Source organism: Eulemur rufifrons, chromosome 2, assembly GCF_041146395.1.
Source record: "Eulemur rufifrons isolate Redbay chromosome 2, OSU_ERuf_1, whole genome shotgun sequence".
Classification (NCBI taxonomy): Eukaryota; Metazoa; Chordata; class Mammalia; order Primates; family Lemuridae; genus Eulemur; species Eulemur rufifrons.
The window spans coordinates 127,076,422-127,094,881 of record NC_090984.1 but is presented as its reverse complement, the minus strand read 5'-3'; the positions used below and the strand labels follow the sequence as shown (position 1 = coordinate 127,094,881).

The following is an 18,460-nucleotide window of genomic DNA, read 5'->3' as shown; positions in this document are numbered from 1 at the left end:
CCTGCCTTCTCCGCAGATGTCCCCACTCAGGGCTTGCTATATAGCAGGGGACATGCAAATAGTGCCCTCCCTCTGCTGATGAAAACCAGCCCAGCCCTCACCCTGCAGCTCTGGGACAGGAGCCCCAGCCCCGGCATTCCCAGGTGTCCCCATTCAGTGATCAGGACTGAACACAGACACTCACCATGGAGTCTGGGCTCACCTGGGTTTTCCTTGTGGCTCTGTTACAAGGTAATTCATGGAGAACTAGAGATATTGGGTGTGTAAGTGCACGTGAGTGAGAGAAACGGGGGTGTGTGTGGCAGTTTCTGACCAGGCTGTGTCTGTGTTTGCAGGTGTCCAGTGTGAGGTGCAGCTGGTGGAGTCTGGGGGAGGCTTGGTCCAGCCTGGGGGGTCCCTGAGACTCTCCTGTGCAGCCTCCGGATTCACCTTCAGCAGCTACTACATGCACTGGCTCCGCCAGGCTCCAGGGAAGGGACTGGAGTGGGTTGCTCTAGTTAGAAACAAAGCTAATAGTTACACGACAGAATACGCTGCGTCTGTGAAAGGCAGATTCACCATCTCACGGGATGATTCCAAAAGCACTGTCTCTCTGCAAATGAACAGTCTGAGAGCCGAGGACACAGCCCTGTACTACTGTGCCAGTGACACAGTGAGGGGACATCAGTGTGAGCCCAGACACAAACCTCCTGCGGGGGTATCGCGGGGCGACCAGGGGGCGCCCAAGACACAAGGAGCAGAGTCAGCCCAGGGCAGGTGCAGGTGGAGGGTAAGGGCTGGTTTCCTCTCAGGGTCGTGGCTTCCTCTCAGGGTCGTGGTTTCCTCTGGGGAACTTCTCTGAATTCACGATTCTGTGTTACCCTCTGCAGTCTCTGAGTTAGATATGTTTGTGGTAAGGAGAGAAAATATTGTCACCTGCTCAAAAGGCAGACAGTGCCTTCCAGGCACTTTCTCCTCTCCCCAAATGGACATTAATTATCAACACTTCTCCACAAGCCCGAAAATCAACAAAACATTTTTTTCTTGGACAACACAATGCAGCACAGCACACAGAAATAAACGTTCCTTCTAGACAGCAAGCAGGACAAAGTGCCTAGTGGACGTCAGGGGCAGACGGAGTCAGCGTCCTAAGCAAGAGCAGGAAGTCCCTGTGGAGCTCCGTGTCCCAGCACGAGGCTCACAACATCGATTATATCTCACAGAATTCAAGGGCAGAGGGACCCACCGATATTTAGTGTCGATGTTGACTCTGATGGTGTTAGACACCTGCACACACAGGCAGGCACAGATGCACACACACACACACACACACACACACACTGAGTGAACACGGGAAGGGTGAGTCTCTCCACTACTGAGGTGTCTGCGGAGCAGGGCAGGCCTCTCAAGACAGTCCCAAGTGGCTTTTTAGGGCAGGAAGGGAGACTGGCTCAGGTTTTCACAACAGTTCCCTTGGGGGGGCAGGGAGGGTCTGGTGAGGTCTGGGCCTGTAACAGCCATCTGGTGAGAAAGCACCTGTGATTCCTTCCTAGGATTCCCATGAGTGGGGCAAACAGGGAAGAGGAAGGATGGGCCTTCAGATGTCAGTGGACAGACACCAGCTATGAGAATGTGACTTCTTATTCCACTCAACAACTATTAAATATTTTAAAAAAATTTGTTTTGAAAAGCAGGCAAAGGCCATTATGTTTGGAAAACAATGAAGTCTGCTGAAAAATAGATGACATTTCTTTAGTATGAACACATCATAGTAGTAATGAGGATGAGCAGGAGGAGGAGTTACACAGGGTCTTGGTCCAATGTCATGGGGGGAAGCTTTTCACTGTCCAAGCTCATCAGCTTATCCTGAAGGCTCTGGGTCAACTGTGGGCTTCAAAATACCAGAAGCTTTGCAGGTTCTACTAGGATGCTCAGTTTGACATTCTCTATCACAGCAGCCTTCCAAATGTCTAGAATTCTGAACTGATGCTGTCGTTGTGAAACATGAACCCGAGGGTTTCCTCCCTGGAATTGCACTGCTGGGTTTCCCTTGAAGTCCTTAATAATATTTGTTCCAGTATGGCTCAAGACCAGTATTTTCCTGATGTTTCTCCAACACACACTCTGTGCTGATTGAACATGATGAGAGACTGCTAAAAAGACATAGTAAAAAGAGCCTGAATCTGTGGTGATAGGAGTATCTATAATGCATGAATTGTTTTTAAAATTATTTACTCTTACATGCAATAGGGAAAATGCTAGTAGTTGGGGTAAAATCTAAATGTTTCTTCAGTTGCTACCAAGTGATAGGGTACCAACTGATGTGTCCCTGAGGGACTGGACCACAATGCTGTAAGCAAATGCTCATGGTACACTGGTGAAGGAGTTGAAGATCTGCTTAAAACTGTGACATTCAAATTTCATAATGCTAATTAGATCAACATTTTCCACATTTTGAAAATATTTCCCATGAGTGGACGGTGTGTTACCTGAGCAGTGGTGATGCCTCACAAGCCTGGACAGCATCACAAACTAGGTTTAGGCTGCTTGTTCTTGGCAATGACCTCCTAGAACACTTGTTTAACCCCCATGCTATTTTTTTTTTTTCTTCTTGATTCCGGTTTACTTTAGCTGGATCTCTAGGATTTAGAAGTCTATCTACAAGTTCCTTAGCTTTTTGTTCATTTTGATAGGTTTTCCAGAACCTTTGAGAAACCGTTTTGTTTGCAAAATATCCCAAGTTCATGTACTACTCTAAAAACATACGCATTTAATTCCAGATTTTGGCTAATTGGCAAGCACTAAGTAGGGCAATGACTTCTGCCACACGGGCTGATTTTACCTCCAGTTGGGCACGACATTTCCAAAGGAAAGTTTTCTTCCGTAACATGAATCACTGCTTAATAACTTCCAGTTTGATTACTGAAGTGTGATTGATCAACAAATAATATTGTCTCAAGTGTCTCAGTGAGAATCTCATTCAAGGAATATACAGAACTTTTCGCTGATGCAGACAAAATAGCTCTGTGCGCACACCTAGCTTTCAGCCACGTGTCCTAGCACACAATGAACCACACGCCACTGTTCACCTCAGCGGGGGCTCCTGACTAGGAAATCAGGTACTTTTGATTTTAATGCCTCTAGACCATCATATCTGGCTATTTTACCAAAAAGTAATGGCAACATGAAATAACTAAATGAGGTAAAGCATAACCTAATGTAACAAGAAGCCAGATGTGAGTGGCTCCATCTTTGCCAATTTCAAAAGTTCATCCACAGAAGGAGCTTCTTGTCTCAACGTTTCACACTGATATGCAGAAAACGTCCCCTTTATCCCCCAGTCCCCTCTTATGTGGACGTGGTGGGAGTGTTTTCAGGGTCACACAGATAGGACAAGGGTGGAAGAGGAGAGGACACCTTTCTGAAATTTCCCCTGAAGGATCAGCAAGGTCACAACAGAGACTCTCTCCTGCCTCCATGACTAGAACTCTGTCACACGCCCACATACACTTGAGTTCCTGATGGGCATAAATGCTACAATGATGAGGCTGATCATTTTATCACATAAAATTACTGGAAACTGACATAAATATTTTCTTTTCTTTTTTTCTGTTTCTTCTTTTTCTTTGTTCTTTTGGAAAGACGGTCATGTTATCTATCTACGCTACAGAACAGTGTCATCGTCAGAGCTCACAGAAACCTCAAAGTAATGGGCACAAGTGATCCCACAGCCTCAGCCACTGAAGTATCTGGGACTACAGGTGCACCCACAGTGGCCGGGTGAGATACATATATGTATAAAACATTGTCTCACTGGGATGCCAGCCAGGCTGTCCTCAAACTCTCGGCCTCAAATGACCCTCCTACTGTGACCTCCCAAAGTGATGGGTTTACAGACATGGGTCACAGCACATGATGAGCATATTCAATAACAAACTTTCCTTCGCATAAACTTAATTACTTTTTGATCATTACCTGAACTTTCACTGAAACATTCCTACTGTGATTGAGTTTCATTTTCATTTCCAGTGTTCAAAACTGGGCCTCCATCAGAGTCTAGTGCATAAAAACATCTTCCCCCAGACACTCATTTGTGATCTGGACCCTTCTCTCACTCAGCTGTCCCAGTCACAGCTTGCTATATAGCAGTGGACATGCAAATAGGGCACTCCCTCTCCTGATGAAAACCAGCCCAGCCCTCACCCTGCAGCTCTGGGACAGGAGCCCCAGCCCCGGCATTCCCAGGTGTCCCCATTCGGTGATCAGGACTGAACACAGACACTCACCATGGAGTCTGGGCTGCGCTGGGTTTTCCTTGTTGCTCTGTTACAAGGTAATTCATGGAGACCTAGAGATATTGCGTGTGGGAGGGGATGTGAGTGAGAGAAACAGGGGTGTGTGTGGCAGTTTGTGACCAGGATGTGTCTGTGTCTGTGTTTGCAGGTGTCCAGTGTGAGGTGCAGCTGGTGGAGTCTGGGGGAGGCTTGGTCCAGCCTGGGGGGTCCCTGAGACTCTCCTGTGCAGCCTCCGGATTCACCTTCAGTAGCTACTGGATGAACTGGGTCCGCCAGGCTCCAGGGAAGGGGCTGGAGTGGGTGGCAAATATATGGAATGATGGAAGTAAGCAATACTATGCAGATGCCGTGAAGGGCAGATTCACCGTCTCCAGAGACAACAGCAAGAACACGCTGTCTCTGCAAATGAACAGTCTGAGAGCCGAGGACAGGGCCCTGTACTACTGTGCCAGTGACACAGTGAGGTGACTTCAGTGTGAGCCCAGACACAAACCTCCTGCGGGTGTTCGCATGAGCCACCAGGGGGCGCGCGGGACACAAGGAGCAGAGTCAAGACAGGGGACAATGATTGTTTCCTGTCAGAGTTTGGGGCCTCTTCTTTAGAAATTTCAACCAGGGACCTATATTCTTTCCTGGCTATGCGCTCGTCACTGTAGTGTCTGAATTAGAAACGTCTTCTTGTGCTAAATGAACACACTCTCACCTGGACACATGGTGGAACATCAGTCACGTGGGCAGAAATGACACTGCTGTTACCACAGGGGTCAGAGTCCTGAGGAAGGAAGCCCAGGGGAACCTGCTGAGCATTTTCCAACCAGACTCAGCGCACAGACCTCAGTGGGACTCCCTGAGTGGGACAGTCTTTGGGATTCAGGTTGGGACATGTAGGGACCTGGGCAGGGTCAGTGTCTCATAAAACCTAACACTGTCAAGTTATTCTCTCCTCATTTAAAACTGTACATTTCAGATGCAGAAATGATTTAGTAAAATTTTTTTTTTTGGAAGTCTGTTTTGTTTCTCCCTTGGTTCTGTTTTCACATCTTCCTCTTTTCCTTTGTCCCACACAAAATGGAGGGTGTGGTCTCTGTGTCTAAATCCTCGGGCTCAGACCCTTTACCTGGAGCTCAGATGTGGCTCTGGCTGTGGCTCCTGAGGCATCTGGGAGAGATTGATGGGGCTGTGTCACCCACCATTGCTGGGACCCTCCTGCTGTCACCTGGGCATGGACTCACATTGGAAATGCAAGCAGCCATTAGTAGCTGTGAGAACAAGATTGATTGGTCAAAGTGGGATGTGTCCACTGAGACTCTCACAGAGTCACCTTCAACACCTGTGGCATTGGAGAGACCTGCAGATGGAAACCTCAGTGTGCTGAGCAGTCTGGGTGACATCCAGGTCCTTGTGAGTGGTGTCCTTTGGCTCCACATGATCACACCCCACCCTGCAGTCCAGTCCCTGCTGCTGTGTTGTGCCTGCCCGAGATGGCCCTTTATCCAAGAGCCTCCTCATCCTCCCCCCTCTGCTCCTCCTGACTGCCCTCTCCTATGTTCTCCTCCTTCCTGTGGAGAGCAAAATCATTCCTTGTTTTTATTGTCATACCCATCACTATCAAGGAGAAAGAAGTGTCGTGTATTGAACAAGGATTTGTGTCTAACCCACATGGGATTCACAAAAGATTTCTTCCATACATTAGTCTTCATCATGGGAGATATTTGTGGAAAATGATGCACAACATCCATCTTATGAAGAAATTTCCATTCTGAGTTAGTTCCATGTGTACCTTTAGACACAGATGTGTCCTCATTGCAAGTAGGAAACAGCTAACTATGTGACAGGCTTTGCCACCTTGTACAGTCCCTGCCTATGAAATAGCTACAGGGTCAGACAGGAAGGTGCTAACACCACAGGGCACATCAGGGAGTGTGGAAGAAGGGACAGGGCCATCAGGACAGGTGTGACCACTGCTCCTTTAGAGTAACTTTGTTGATTTTTGTTGTTTATAGCATTTTAATTCAAAATTCCTACAGCACTAAAACACACTTGATTTATGTAAAGCCCAAGAGAGCTGCAAAGCTCAGGAGTTGGTGAGCACATATCATGGTGCAGGATGCGGTGGCTGCCCCTGAGGTGGCCACAGGTGAAGGGTCACTCAGCATGAGGGTGAGGAATATGGACATTATGGCAAAGAAGGCAGGTGTCCTGCTGGGGAAGACAGGACGTGGAGACTCTGTTGGCTGAGTCTGCAAGGGCTTGGGCAGGGGCACCAGGGTCTGTCCTAGAGAAATGGCATCTGATGAAAGGATCTGATGTTGGGCGATTCTGCAACAAAGTGAGGAGCACGGAAATCAGTTGAGGGGGCTCCCCTGAGGCCTTGAAAGAGGTTGCTTTATGAATGCGACATCATGACATTTGGAGCAGAGGAGCAGAGAGCCACACTGTGGAGCGGCCACGACCCCGGACCTGTTAGATGAGATCATGTGTGTGCAGAAGCAGCACAGCTGACGCACGGCAGGAACGGATGGCGTGGATGGGTGTGGCCGCATGTGTGTATTGTGGGAAAGTGTGATCCGTGCAGGGACAACTCAAATCAGCGCGGAATCCTCTCTTCACAATATCGCAGCTTTGAATGTTCATATCTACAGTTAGCAACATGCATATTTTCTTAGTTTATTTGCTAAAGGCAACAGTATGTGTTTCAAATAATTCGTGATTATTTTATATTTCCTGATATTTATAGGTTTTTCTTTCAATAAATTCTCTAATCTGTGGCTGGGATCCTGTTAAAATATGCCCCTATCAGAGCATAGCAACTAAATCTACAAGAGAAAAATGTTTCCCAGTTGCTGATTGCCAGGAGTCAGCGATTTCAGTAAGATGTGTGCGGTGACAGCGTGTGGAGCCACGAGATGACGTTTGCAGTCACCTACCGTGAGATGCTTCATTCTCTCCCAGTGAAACACAGCAAGTGGGGACGGCCACAGCAGACGCAGTTGGGATAATCTCCTCTGTTCTAAACTGCTCTTGCATGATGGGTTTCTCCTTTGAAGAGTTTATTTTAACTCACATCAGCCTGTACTTACTATTTTAAGGAGATGATACATAGGGTCCTGTTTTGTCATACCTACGAGTAAGTCATAATGAAATGATTTAATTTTAACTTACTACTCAGTGGGCCAGAGCATCCAAGCCCTCAGTAGAATATTTTGGAACAATGTGTGCTCTCACCGTGGTGATTTAGGCAAGGAAATCCTTACAGTGTTTAGGGTGAGGTGTTCCTCCTTGTCCATATTATATATGGCAAAAACCATAATGGTATAGGGAGACTTTGTGAAAACTTTTTATGGGATTCCTAGCTTTAATAGTAATCTGTGCTTCAGTATTAAGGATATGCAATACTGTCAACGAGTGAATTTCTGCTCTAAGATACTTACAGCTTTTGTTGAAGAGGACAAAAACCCAGACGACACCCCATTATATTTACCATATATTATTTTATTATATTTATATTTACCATATATTATTTTAGTATATTTTGGATTTCTAATTGGGTCACTCACAGACTGCTCTCTGTTCTATTGCACAGTATAAGCATAGTTAATAAAGTTAATAATAATGTATATTTCAAAATAGCTGAAACACAGAATTTTACATATTCTCACTATAACGAAATAACAAATATTTGCAGTGATGGACATGCTAATTATGCTGATTTGATCATTCCACAATGTACACAAGTATTGACATCCTATTGCGTCTCTTCAATATATATAATTATTGTCAATCAAAAATAAATGAAATTTTACACAAGTGCCCAAAAATATACGACTGGAGTAATAAAATGTGGCATCTGTATACCATGGAGTTCTACTCAGCCACAAAATGCAATGGTGATCTAGCACCTCTTGTATTATCCTGGATAGAGCTGGAGTCTGTTCTACTAAGTGAGGTATCACAAGAATGGAAAAACAAGCACCACATGTGCTCCCCATCAAATCTGTGCTGACTGATCAACAGTGCAGTGTTCACATGGTAGTAATACTCAATGGGTGCCTGACAGGTGGAGATGTGGGCGGTGAACTTACAACTAATGCATGTTGAGCCCACTGTGTGGGGGGAGGGCACTCCTACAGTCCTGTCTCGGGGCGGGGGGGGGCAAAGGCATTATATGTAACCAAAAAATTTGTACCCCATAATATTGTGAAATGAAAAAGAAACGATAAAAATGATAAATATTTTGGATGAGGAATATTATAATTTTCTTAATTTGATCAATATGCAAGGTATACATATATCAAAACACATGTTAAATATATGCATTGTTTTTCAATGAAAATAAAATAAAATGTTTAAATGTAATGGTACAAAAAAAACCCACCCAGGTATATTTCCTTTTATGCAAATTGTATAATTTTCTTTATTTTTTATTTAATTTTTCACGTATCTTTTTTTATTTCATAAAAATCTTTAGGCTACATAAATTGCCTTCCTCCCACCTGAGTCAGAGCTTCAAGCCTGTCCATCCTCCAGATCCCAAAGGCAATCACAACAACAACAAAAATAAGTAAATGGGACCTGATCAAATTAAAGAGCTTCTGCACAGCAAGAACACTATCAGGAGAGCAAACTTACAGCCTACAGAATGGGAGGAAAGATTCGCATGCCACACATTTTATATTCTTTAAGCCTTTTCTTCCGTGTCTATACACAGATCATATGCAAAGTGGTCCTTGCTGTGAAAATGTACAGACCTCTCTAGAAGCTCCATGTGATCTCTCATGGCTTCTGGACACCTTCAATGTTCAGTGACAGAAAGGATGGTGTGAATATTTCAGTTCTTCTTCTTTTCTTTTTTTTTTTTTATTTCAGGATACTATGATGGTAGAAATGTTTTGGCTACATTTTATGTCTTTGCCTCACCCAAGCGAGGATTACACTCATGGCCTTGCGATATACAACGCTCACCTTGTCCATGAGTTGTGAGTTTACCCCCCTCACCCCCTAATCCCTGGAAAATATTACTACCATGTGAGCACCATAGTGTTGATCAGTTAGTGCCAATTTCATGGCAAGTACATGTGGAGGCTGTTCCTCTGATCTTGTGATACCTCCCTGTGGATAATGGGCTCAAGCTGAATCTAGGAAAATAGAAGAGGTGCTAGGTATCTTATAATTGAGTAATATTCCCCTGTATACATATACCAAATTTGAACGATGCCCTCATGAATTGACGGACACTTGGGTTGTTTCCACATCCTTGCAATACTGAATTCCGCTGCCATAAACATTCGGGTGCAGATGTCTTTATTATAGAATGTCTTTTGCTCTTTTGGGTAGATGCCTAATAGTGCTATTGGTGGATCTAATGGTATTTCCATTTTTAGCTCTTTGAGGTATCTGCAAATTCTTTTCCACAGAGGTTGCATCCATTTGCAGTCCCACCAGTGGTATAAAAGTTCTGCAAGTACTGGTCTCTCTGCAGATTTCAGGTTTGTTCTTAGTCATATAACTTTCATTACCTGAAATATTAAATAAAATGTGCTAATGTGTGGCTCATGCAGGTGTGTTGATGTGAATGATGATGATGTTGCTGTTACTGTTGTTGATGTAAAAAGAAGAAGAGCTGTTTTCTCAGCTGCCTCCTTCTCCCAGGTGAAGAGAAGCTTTATCCATAATAGCAAGGAATTGGAAAGAATGCCAACATTAACGAGTAGCTTAAAAACCAAGTCTTTTTTGCAAATGATGCATCAGGACACTACATCATTGACAGCAATGACTGTGTCATGCTCACTGCAGCGTGGCCGCGTCCACAGTGTGTGCTGTGAGTAAAATAGGCAAAAAGAACTTGCTACGTGATTGCACTGTTACAAATTCTAGAGAGTGAAAACTGAAGTAACATAAACTATGTTAGCAGGTGCCTGGCTAAAGGGAGGGAGAGGGAAGGAGAAAGAAGGAGGAATTTTAGAAGGAGAAGTGTCAACATTGAGGGAAATCGATTTCCTCCATATCGCAGACAGGGGACGGTGTGTCAGCGTCTTTCACTTGTTCACTTCAGCTGTGTTAAGGCCACTGCATATCAACTATGCCTGATTAAAGTTAATATGAACAATTAAGAGATGATTTGGTCGAGAAGGAGCAATGGACAAATAGATAATAAGGGAGATTTTAGGTTCAGTTATCTGCATTAATCCTGTGTGCCAGGCTTTCTATATGTTTTTCAGGAAAAAAAAAGCAGAGAGGCAAGAAACTGGCTTTATCTTGTTATTAAAGAATTGGGGTTCTAGAATCCACCCTAGGCATGTCCAGGTTTGGCCGGCAGTGGGTTCCAAGGACGGGATCATGGCCCAGACACCGACATTCCCAGATATGTGTTTCTGGACATATCACACAACTTCCGTATGTGTCTAGGCTTACTTTTACATCTGTAAAATACATGGAAACTTCACACCTACAGCACATGGTTTCTATGTTTCTGGAACTTAAATAAATGAACACGAGCTATCAATCACAGTACAGTCACCCAGTTTTGTTCTGGTCTTGCCCTCCCTCAGGTGTTCCACCCAAGGCTTGCTATATAGCAGGGGACATGCAAATAGGGCCCTCCCTCTGCTGATGAAAACCAGCCCAGCCCTCACCCTGCAGCTCTGGGACAGGAGCCCCAGCCTCGGCATTCCCAGGTGTCCCCATTCGGTGATCAGGACTGAACACAGACACTCACCATGGAGTCTGGGCTGCGCTGGGTTTTCCTTGTTGCTCTGTTACAAGGTAATTCATGGAGAACTGGAGATACTGGGTGAGGGAGGGGATGTGAGTGAGAGAAACAGGGGTGTGTGTGGCAGTTTCTGACCAGGCTGTGTCTGTGTTTGCAGGTGTCCAGTGTGAGGTGCAGCTGGTGGAGTCTGGGGGAGGCTTGGTCCAGCCTGGGGGGTCCCTGAGACTCTCCTGTGCAGCCTCCGGATTCACCTTCAGCAACTATGCAATGAGCTGGGTCCGCCAGGCTCCAGGGAAGGGGCTGGAGTGGGTGGCAGACATTAATGGTAATGGTGATAGCACATACTACGCAGACGCCGTGAAGGGCCGATTCACCATCTCCAGAGACAACAGCAAGAACACGCTGTCTCTGCAAATGAACAGTCTGAGAGCTCAGGACACGGCCCTGTACTACTGTGCCAGAGACACAGTGAGGGGACTTCAGTGTGAGCCCAGACACAAACCTCCTGCGGGGGCAGCGCGGGGCCACCAGGGGGCGCCCAAGACACAGGAGCAGAGTCAGGCCAGGGCAGGTGCAGGTGGAGGGTAAGGGCTGGTTTCCTCTCAGGGTCGTGGCTTCCTCTCCAGAAAACGGTTTCCTCTGGGGAACTTCTCTGAATTCACGATTCTGTGTTTCCCTCTGCAGTCTCTGAGTTGGATATGTTTGTGATAATGAGAGAAAATATTCTCACGTGCACAAAAGGCAGAGGTTGGGTTCCAGTCTCTTTCTCCCGTCCCCAAATGTACATTAATTATCAATCTTTCTGAAAAGTCTAAGGGACATCAGGGGCAGATGGAGTCAGCGTCCTAAGTAAGAGCAGGAAGACCCCGTGGAGCTCCGTGTCCAGCACCAGGCTCACAACATCGATTATATCTCACAGAATTCAAGGGCAGAGGGACCCACTGACATTTAGTGTAGATGTTGACTCTGATGGTGGTAGACACCTGCACACACAGGCAGGCACAGATGCACACACACACACACACACACACACACTGAGTGAACACGGGAAGGGTGAGTCTCTCCACTACTGAGGTGTCTGCAGGGCAGGGCAGGCCTCTCAAGACAGTCCCAAGTGGCTTCGTAGGGCAAGAAGGGAGACTGGCTCAGGTTTTCACAACAGTTTCCTGGGGGGGCAGGGAGGGTCTGGTGGGGTCTGGGCCTCCGACAGCCATCTGGTGAGAAAGCACCTGTGATTCCTTCCTAGGATTCCCATGAGTGGGGCAAACAGGGAAGACGAAGGATGGACCTTCAGATGTCAGCGGAGAGACATCGGCTAAGAGACCCTGACTTCTTATTCCACTCAATAACTAGGAAATATATTTAAAATTTTTCTTGAAAAGCAGGCAAAGGCCATTATGGCTGGAAAACAATGAGGTCAGCAGGAAAAAGGAAGACATTTCACTAGTGTGGACAAATCATAGTACTACAGAGGATAAGTAAGAGGAGGAGTTAGACAGGGTCTTATTCCAACGTCATGGGTGAAACCTTTTCAATGTCCAAGATCATCAGCTTATCCTGAAGGCCCTGGGTCACCTGTGAGCTTCAAAATGCCAGAAGCTCGCAGGTTCTACAAGGATGCTCTGTTTGACATTCTCAACCACAGTAGCCTTCCAAGTGTCTAGAATTCTGAACTGATGCTGTCATTGTGAAACATGAACCTGAGGGTTTCCTCCCTGGAATTGCACTGCTGTGTTTCCCTTAAAGTCCTTAATAATATTTGTTCCAGTATGGCTCAAGACCAGTATTTTCTTGATGTTTCTCCAACACGCACTACGTCCTGGTTGAATACGATGAGAGACTGCTAAAAAGATGTAGTCAAGGCCGGGCGCGGTGGCTCACGCCTGTAATCCTAGCACTCTGGGAGGCCGAGGTGGGCGGATCCTTTGAGCTCAGGAGTTCGAGACCAGCCTGAGCAAGAGTGAGACCCCACCTCTACTAAAAATAGAAAGAAATTATATGGACAGCTAAAAATATATATAGAAAAAATTAGCCGGGCATGGTGGCGCATGCCTGTAGTCCCAGCTACTCGGGAGGCTGAGACAGGAGGATCGCTTGAGCTCAGGAGTTTGAGGTTGCTGTGAGCTAGGCTGACGCCACGGCACTCACTCTAGCCTGGGCAACAGAGTGAGACTCTGTCTCAAAAAAAAAAAAAAAAAAAAAGATGTAGTCAATGGACGCTGAAATGCATCAACTGCTTTCAGAATTGTTTACTCTTTCATGCGATAGGGAAAATGCTAGCAGTTGTGGTAAAATCTAAATGTTTGTTCAGTCCAGTTACCAAGTCATAGGGTAACATCTGATGTGTCCTTGAGGGACTGGACCACAATGCTGCAAGCAAGTGCTCATGGTAGAATGGTGAAGGGAGTTCAAGAATTGCTTAAAACTGTGACATTTAAATTTCATAATGCTAATTAGATCAACATTTTCAGTAGATTTCCAATGAGTGGGTGGTGTGATATGTGAGCAGCGGTAACACCTCACTAGCTTAGACGGCATCACAAAGTAGGTTTAGGCTGCTTGTTCTGGGTAATGACCTCCTACAACACTTGTTTAACTCCCATGTTATTTTTTTTGCATGATTCCTGTTTACTTTTGTTGGGTCTCTAGGATTTAGAAGTTTATCTCAAAGATCCTTAACTTTTGGTTAATTTTGATACGTCTTCCAGAACTTTTGAGAAAGCCTTTTGTTTGCAAAATATCCCAAGTTCATGGACTCCTGTAAAAACATATGCATTTAATCCTGGATTTTGGCTAATTGACAAGCACCAAGAAGGGCAATGACTTCTGCCACATGGGCTGATTTTACCTCCAGTTGAGCACAACATTCTAATGGAAAGCTTTCTTCAGTAATATGAATCACTGCTTAATACCTTCCAGTTTTATTACTTAAGTGTGATTGATCAACAAATAATATTGTCTCAAGTGACTCAATGAGAATTTCATTTAAGGAATGTACAGAACATTTTTGCTGATGCAGACAAAATAGCTCTGTGCCCACACTTAGCTTTCAGACACGTGTCCTAGCACACAATCAACCACATGCTACTGTTCACCTCAGTGGGGGCTCCTGACTGGGAAATCAGGTACTTTTGATTTTAATGCCTCTAGACCATCATATCTGGCTATTTTAGCAAAAAGTAAAGGCAACATAAAATAACTAAACAATAAGGAAAATCATAACCCAATGAAACAAGAAGCTGCGATGTGAGTGGCTCCGGGCTTGACAATTTCAAAAGTTCATGCACCCAAGGAGCTTCTTGTCTCAACGTTTCACACTGATATGCAGAAAACGTCCACTCATCCTCCAGTCCCCTCTTGAGTGGACGTGGTGAGAGTGTTTCCAGGCTCACACAGATAGGACAAGGGTGGAAGAGGAGAGGACACCTTTCTGAAATTTCCCCTGAAGGATCAGCAAGGTCACAACAGAGACTCTCTCCTGCCCCCGTGACTAGAACTCTGTCACACGTCCACATGGACATGAATTCGTGATGGGCATAAACGCTACAATTATGAGGCTGACCATTTTATCACATAAAATTACTGGAAATTGAAATAAATATTTTGTTTTTCTTTTTCTGCCGGGAGTTACCTACTCTCACCACAAAAGTTCGGGCTCCTAGGACAGGGGTCGTTGCAAAGGGTGAAAAAATAGTAGGAAACAGAAATAAAAATAATACACAAAGCCAAAGATATAGCTTATAAAGTAAAGAGTTATGAAGATAGATAAAGCAGGATGCCTGGAAGGTTACATCTCTTCCTGTGGAAATCAACCCAGAGTGAAGTTTTAGGCAGATACTTATAGGGCAGATACATGTTCTCGGTTGCCAAGGGCAATGGGATTTACATAATGATATGTAGTTTAGTTTAGGGTCAAAGTTCTAAAAGGCTACTACAGATCCTTAAACTAACTCTATCTAGGTGAGCAATGAGTTATAAAACCTTCTTAGGGCAAACTTCTGAGTTTTATGATATGACTATTACTTTAGCAAAAACAGAGACATCATGGCTCTTGTTATTTTTGTTAGAACAGAGATTTCGGAAGTCAAGCATGAGCTGTCTCTTATGCTATTTACTTTAACCACATGGTTCCGTCTGGGCCCGGCTTGGGCAGCAGCATATCTGTTTGATCAGTTCTCAGCATATCTATTTGATCAGCTCTCATCTCCAGCAGCCCGTCTTTGTTGATCAGCTCAGGCATCCCATGGCTCTAGGCAAGACCTGCTTTGTCTTTCAAAACAGGTGAGAGCCATAGGCCCAGATTGCAGTGTCACCTTGGAAAGCAGCTGCTACTGATCATTGAGACGCCCACCTGAGTGGAGGCCGCTTTTGATATGCAAACTAATACGTTTACATTTTCCTTTAGGGCAAAGCCTTGCAAGGGACCTCCATACCATGTTCTCTATTGGCTGTCCCAACTTACATTTCCACCAGCAGTGTACAGGAGTCCTCTTTTCTCCACATCCTAGCCAGCAAGTGTTATATTTCATTTATTTGATAATAACCATTCTAACAGGAGTGAGGTGATAACTCATTGAGGTTTGAATTTGCATTTCCCCAATAGACACTGACATTGAACATTTTCTTCACATATCTGTTGGTCACTCATAATTCTTCTTTTAGGAAATGCCTACTCAGATGTCTTTTTTTTTTTTTCATCTTTGAAATAGGATTTTTATTTTATTTATTTTTTATTATGATTTCAGCATATTGTGGGGGTACAAAAGTTTAGGTTATGTATATTTCCCTTGCCCCTTCCCCGAGTCAGAGTTTCAAACACGTCCATCCCCTAGACAGTGCACATCGCCCTCATTAAGCTACTCAGATCTCTTGCTCATGTTTACATTGATTATGTTTTTCCTGTAGGGTTTCCCCATTTATTTATATATTATGACTATTAACCCCTTATCAGATCTATGGCTGGCAAATATTTCCTCCCAATATGTAGGTTGTCTTCACTTTGTTGTTTCCCTCTTCTGCAGAAGGTTTCTAGTTTGATTCAATCCCATTGGATGATTTTGTTTTGTCTTCTTGGATTTGAGGGTTAAACCTAAAAATGCATTACCCTGAGGAAGGTTGTGCAGTTCCCCTCACCCCCCAGTATTTTCTTCAAGATGTTTTACCATTTCAGGTCGTATGCTTATCTTTAATCCATTTTCAGTGTACTTTTACATATTGTGTGGGTGATATTTATTATTCTGTATGTGGATATTCAAGGTTCCCAACAGAATTTATAAACAAGCCATCCTTCACTTTTGTGTATCCTTCACAAAACTGATGAAAATCGATTGAGGGTAAATTCTAGGTGTTATTTCTGGCCTCTCTATGCTGTTCTGTTGATTGACTTATGCACTTTTACGTCAGTGCCATGCTGTTTTATGCCTGTCACTCTGTAGTATAGTTTGAAAGGAGGTAGTGTGACTTTTTTCTTTTTGCTCATCATTTCTTTTACTGCTAATTTGTTGCTAGGAATGTGTATCATTTTATTCAGATGTAAAATTACATTGAAATATTGAGAAAGATTGCGTGGAACATGCAGAGCACTTTCAACAGAACGAACATTGACACATTGTCTGTTCCTTCAGTCTATGAACATAGGTGTCTTTCCACGCATGAATGTTTTCTTTATTTTCCTTCATGAAATTTTTATAGACTTCATTGTGCAGGTCTGTGATCTCCTGGGCTAAACTTATTCCTAAATGTTTTATATTTTGTAGCTATTATAAATGGGATTGGTGTCTTCATTTTGCTAAATTATTTTTCTGCATCTCATGAGATGATGCTATAGTTTTTGTGGTACATTCTGATAATGTGATGCATCACACTTATTGAATTGCATATGTTGAATCATCCTTGCATCCCAGGGATAAATCACATCATATCATGTTAACTTACACTACTAATGTGTTATGGAATTCAGTTTGCTTGTATTTTGCTGATAATTTTTTCATCTGTGTTTATCAAGAATATTGGCATATAATTTTATTTTACTGTGATGTGCTTCACTGGCTTTGGTATCAGGGTAATGCAGGTTTCATAGAAAGAATTTGGAAGTATTCCCTGGGCTTCATTATTTGCAAGAGTTTATGAAGGATTGGTGTTATTTCCTCATTAAAAGTTTGAGGCATTCAACAATGAAGCTATCAGATCCTGGATGTTTCTTTGTCGTGAAAATTTAATTAATCTTAATGTCTTTACTCATTGTTCTGTTCAGATATTCTACGTCTTCATGAATCATTGTATGGCTCTAGTCACTGTTGATTTCTTGTAGGTTATCCAATTCACTGGTGCATAATTATTCATAATAGTCCACTATCATTCTCTGTATTTCTGTGCTATTAGTTTATTATTATTATTCTTATTTCAGATTATTCCAGGAGTACAAACACTTTGGTTACATATGAAGCCTTTGTACTTCCTGAGTCAGATCTACAAGCATGCCCATGCCCAGAAAGTGTGCACCGCACCCTTTAGGTGAGAATGTGTTCCCCTCCCACCTCCCCACACCGGATGCCGGATGCCGCCTCCACACGCCTGGGGGGATTCCTGGCACCACCAGCTGATGCTGAGCACGCCGAGAAGCTGGACTCACACTCGTCACCGGGGCAGTGACTTTGGAAGGCAGATTCATCATTTCTTACACAGCTAAGCCAAGTCAAATAATGCAGCCTAACAGATGTCATTTAAGAAATTGCCAGACTGATTTGAAATAGTGTCTATGTAAAAATCTGCATGGAGATGCTTCGTTTCAACCTGCTCAGAACTGGAAACAGCAAAGGTCTGCTTTGGTACGTTGTTGGATAAACAAACTGTGGGTCATTCTCTAAGTGGAGTATTTGCTAATTGTCCCTCCTTTGATAGTAATAAGAGAACTCTCTTTTTGCTTTCCATTCCTTGAAGGATCTCAAATTAGTCTACCAAATATTTTACTAAAATTTTCAATGTTCTAAAAAATTTCCAAATGGGCTTTTCTTCCTATAGTATCTTCCCTTTGCCAGAAGCCTCTTCTTAATTGTAACGTTGATATCTCCTTTAGTATTGTTTTTTTTATTTTACTTTCCAAGAATATTTATTAACAAGATTACTTATAGCAAAGGGAATTAGTCTAGAGTTTAGTTCTCATGTTTCTTTATTCTCCTTTTACCTAAAATTTTTCTTTAGTCTTACCTTGGAATTTTGAGGCCTTACTACCTTTGAAAATTACAGGCCATTTACTTTGGAGAATGTCTTTCAGTTTGGGTTTATTTGATAGTTTCCTATCATTAGACTCAGACTATATACATCGTGCTGCATTCTTATCACTGCGTCTTGCTATAAAGGGTACTTTGGATCTATTAGCAGAACTTGAATGAGTCTGACGATTCAGTGGTACCAATGCACGAGTGTTAGCTTTCTGGTTTAGCTGACTGTGTGTGGTTAAGTGGGAGAAGGTACTCAT

General features: G+C 43.7%; 1 gene segment (V, D, J or C); it reads right to left on the bottom strand.

Moving 5' to 3' along the window:
• Nucleotides 1–6,319: 6,319 nt before the first annotated feature.
• Nucleotides 6,320–18,460, bottom strand: part of LOC138398895 (immunoglobulin heavy variable 3-23-like) — a 14,467-nt gene continuing 2,326 nt past the window's right edge. Inside the window, 2 exon segments of the V gene segment in view lie at nucleotides 6,320–6,593; nucleotides 17,520–17,581. Coding sequence covers nucleotides 6,320–6,593; nucleotides 17,520–17,581 — 336 coding nt within the window.